The sequence below is a fragment of the Bison bison genome, unplaced genomic scaffold, assembly GCF_000754665.1.
Source record: "Bison bison bison isolate TAMUID 2011002044 unplaced genomic scaffold, Bison_UMD1.0 scf7180017864342, whole genome shotgun sequence".
NCBI lineage: Eukaryota > Metazoa > Chordata > Mammalia > Artiodactyla > Bovidae > Bison > Bison bison.
This window is the reverse complement of record NW_011494914.1, coordinates 1,169,636-1,171,348: the sequence shown is the minus strand read 5'-3', so window position 1 is coordinate 1,171,348 and position 1,713 is coordinate 1,169,636. Positions and strand designations below refer to the sequence as shown.

General features: G+C 56.2%; 1 protein-coding gene across 1 annotated transcript in view; it reads left to right on the top strand.

The window, feature by feature from the left end:
- KIAA0232 (KIAA0232 ortholog) overlaps nt 1-1,199 on the top strand; it is a 71,646-nt gene extending 70,447 nt beyond the window's left edge. Inside the window, exon 11 of the mRNA XM_010854545.1 lies at nt 91-1,199. Within this exon, the coding sequence (XP_010852847.1) occupies nt 91-657 (567 nt within the window). The 3' untranslated portion in view covers nt 658-1,199. The remainder of the gene's footprint in view (nt 1-90) is intronic.
- The last annotated feature ends 514 nt before the right edge of the window (nt 1,200-1,713 follow it).

The window sequence follows — 1,713 nt, the reverse complement described above, 5'->3', positions numbered from 1 at the left end:
GGGCCCCCCATTCAGAAGCACTGCCCCCAGGGTCCCTGCCAGCTCTGCTTTTTCTGTGGCCCAGCTCTCTTCTCAGCACCTCCTTAAAAGAACTGCTGTCCCCGCCACTCCTGTCTGGACCCCCATCAGCGACCCCCTGCCCGCCCCAGCTGGTCGGCGCAGCAGGAAGCCGGGAGGAGTGTGGGTGGATCTGTCTGCTTGCTGTCCGCCCCTGGAATGGAGCCCCAGGAGGGCAAGGCGGCGCTCAGAGACTCCAGAGGGCGGGAACGTGGAGAATCAGGGTCCGGGGTCCTTTACAGGTCAGGAGGGAGAGCTTGTTCGTTTTGCTTTCAAACAGGAAAACTTCAAAGTCTGGTAACTCTCCACCGGAAAATATCCACCAACAGTGTGTTCCTTAATCTCTGTATGTGGAAGAAAGCATCTCCCCGGCCCTTCTGTGGCCTTTCGAAAACTCGTTCCTTGTCCCTCTCCCCTCAGGTGTCTTCTGTTTATGAAGCGAGGTGCACAGCAGAGCAGGACGCCGGAGCCCAGCCCAACGGCTTCCACCGCACGCCGCGCTGCAGCGCCGGCTCCGCCGCGGAGGACTCCGGCTCGGAGGGTGGAGGCGAGTGGGCGGACCCCGGCGCGGAGGCGCTCTTCTCCCGGACTCATCTCTAACCCCGCCCCCCCGCAGAGCAGTACAAGTTGTTTGTTTTTTTTTTAATTGCTATGTGAGGGGGAAAGTACCCTTTTGTGAGGCCTGTTAATCTAAAACAACAACTTAGGTTTCTTCTTCAATTAACTGGTTCAGATCAGTAATTCTCTTTCTCTTCTTGCTTATTTTAGAGTTGAGGACAGCTGTCCTGTTGAAGATTTTCTTTCTTTTTTTTTTTTTCTTCTTCTTCCAAGCTGTTAAAATTCTTGGCTCTCTGAACTAGACTAGAACCGGTGTGCATGTGCTCGTCTTAGAAGCATCACTGCCTTCCGCGTCCTCCCGCTGCCGCAGCCCTCCCCACCTCCGGCCGCAGTCCGTCACCGCCCCCCCTTGCTAGCACCGCAGCGTCAGCGCCCACGTCCACTCCTCAGAGACTCTAGCTTCGGGGACACGCAGGCTCTGTCCTCTCCGAACTGGGGTGTGAATGCTTACCCCTGCGGCGGGTCAGTGCCTGTCTCCGGAGGCCAGAGGGCAGCCTGGGTGACTCATCCCCGGTCTCCATTCAGTAAAAAAAATCTCATGTACATTTAACGTAGGAACTGCAAGGGTGTGCTTTTAGAGACTTAACAAAAATACTGTGTTTTCTATCTTAGGATCTTCCCCTAGAGTATGTACCATGGACAGTGCCATGGTCGGTGACCTCCTCGCTAGCTGAGGCAGCCAAGGACTTGGAGGTATGGGGTGGCATGTAAGGCCAGGTGGGGCAGAGGGCGGGGCAGTGCACCCCAGCCTGCTGTCGTCGCAGTCTCTTTGCCCGCCCCCGACACCGGTCAGGGTTTGCGGTGAGTCTTGGCAATACTCGGTGAGGACCTGGGTTGCAGGTGAGATTCTTGCAGTGACCGACATGGAATCCAAGCCCCTCCCCCCGCCCTAGAACTTGAGATTGTAAACGTCTGACCTGAAACAAAGGCCACCTCACGACCCCAAAGAGACCTTGGCTGCAGCAGCTGGCTGCGCTCCTGGCTCTGACTTAGAGTAGCTTAGATCTTCTTTTGTGTTTGAGAGAATGTTCTGGGCAA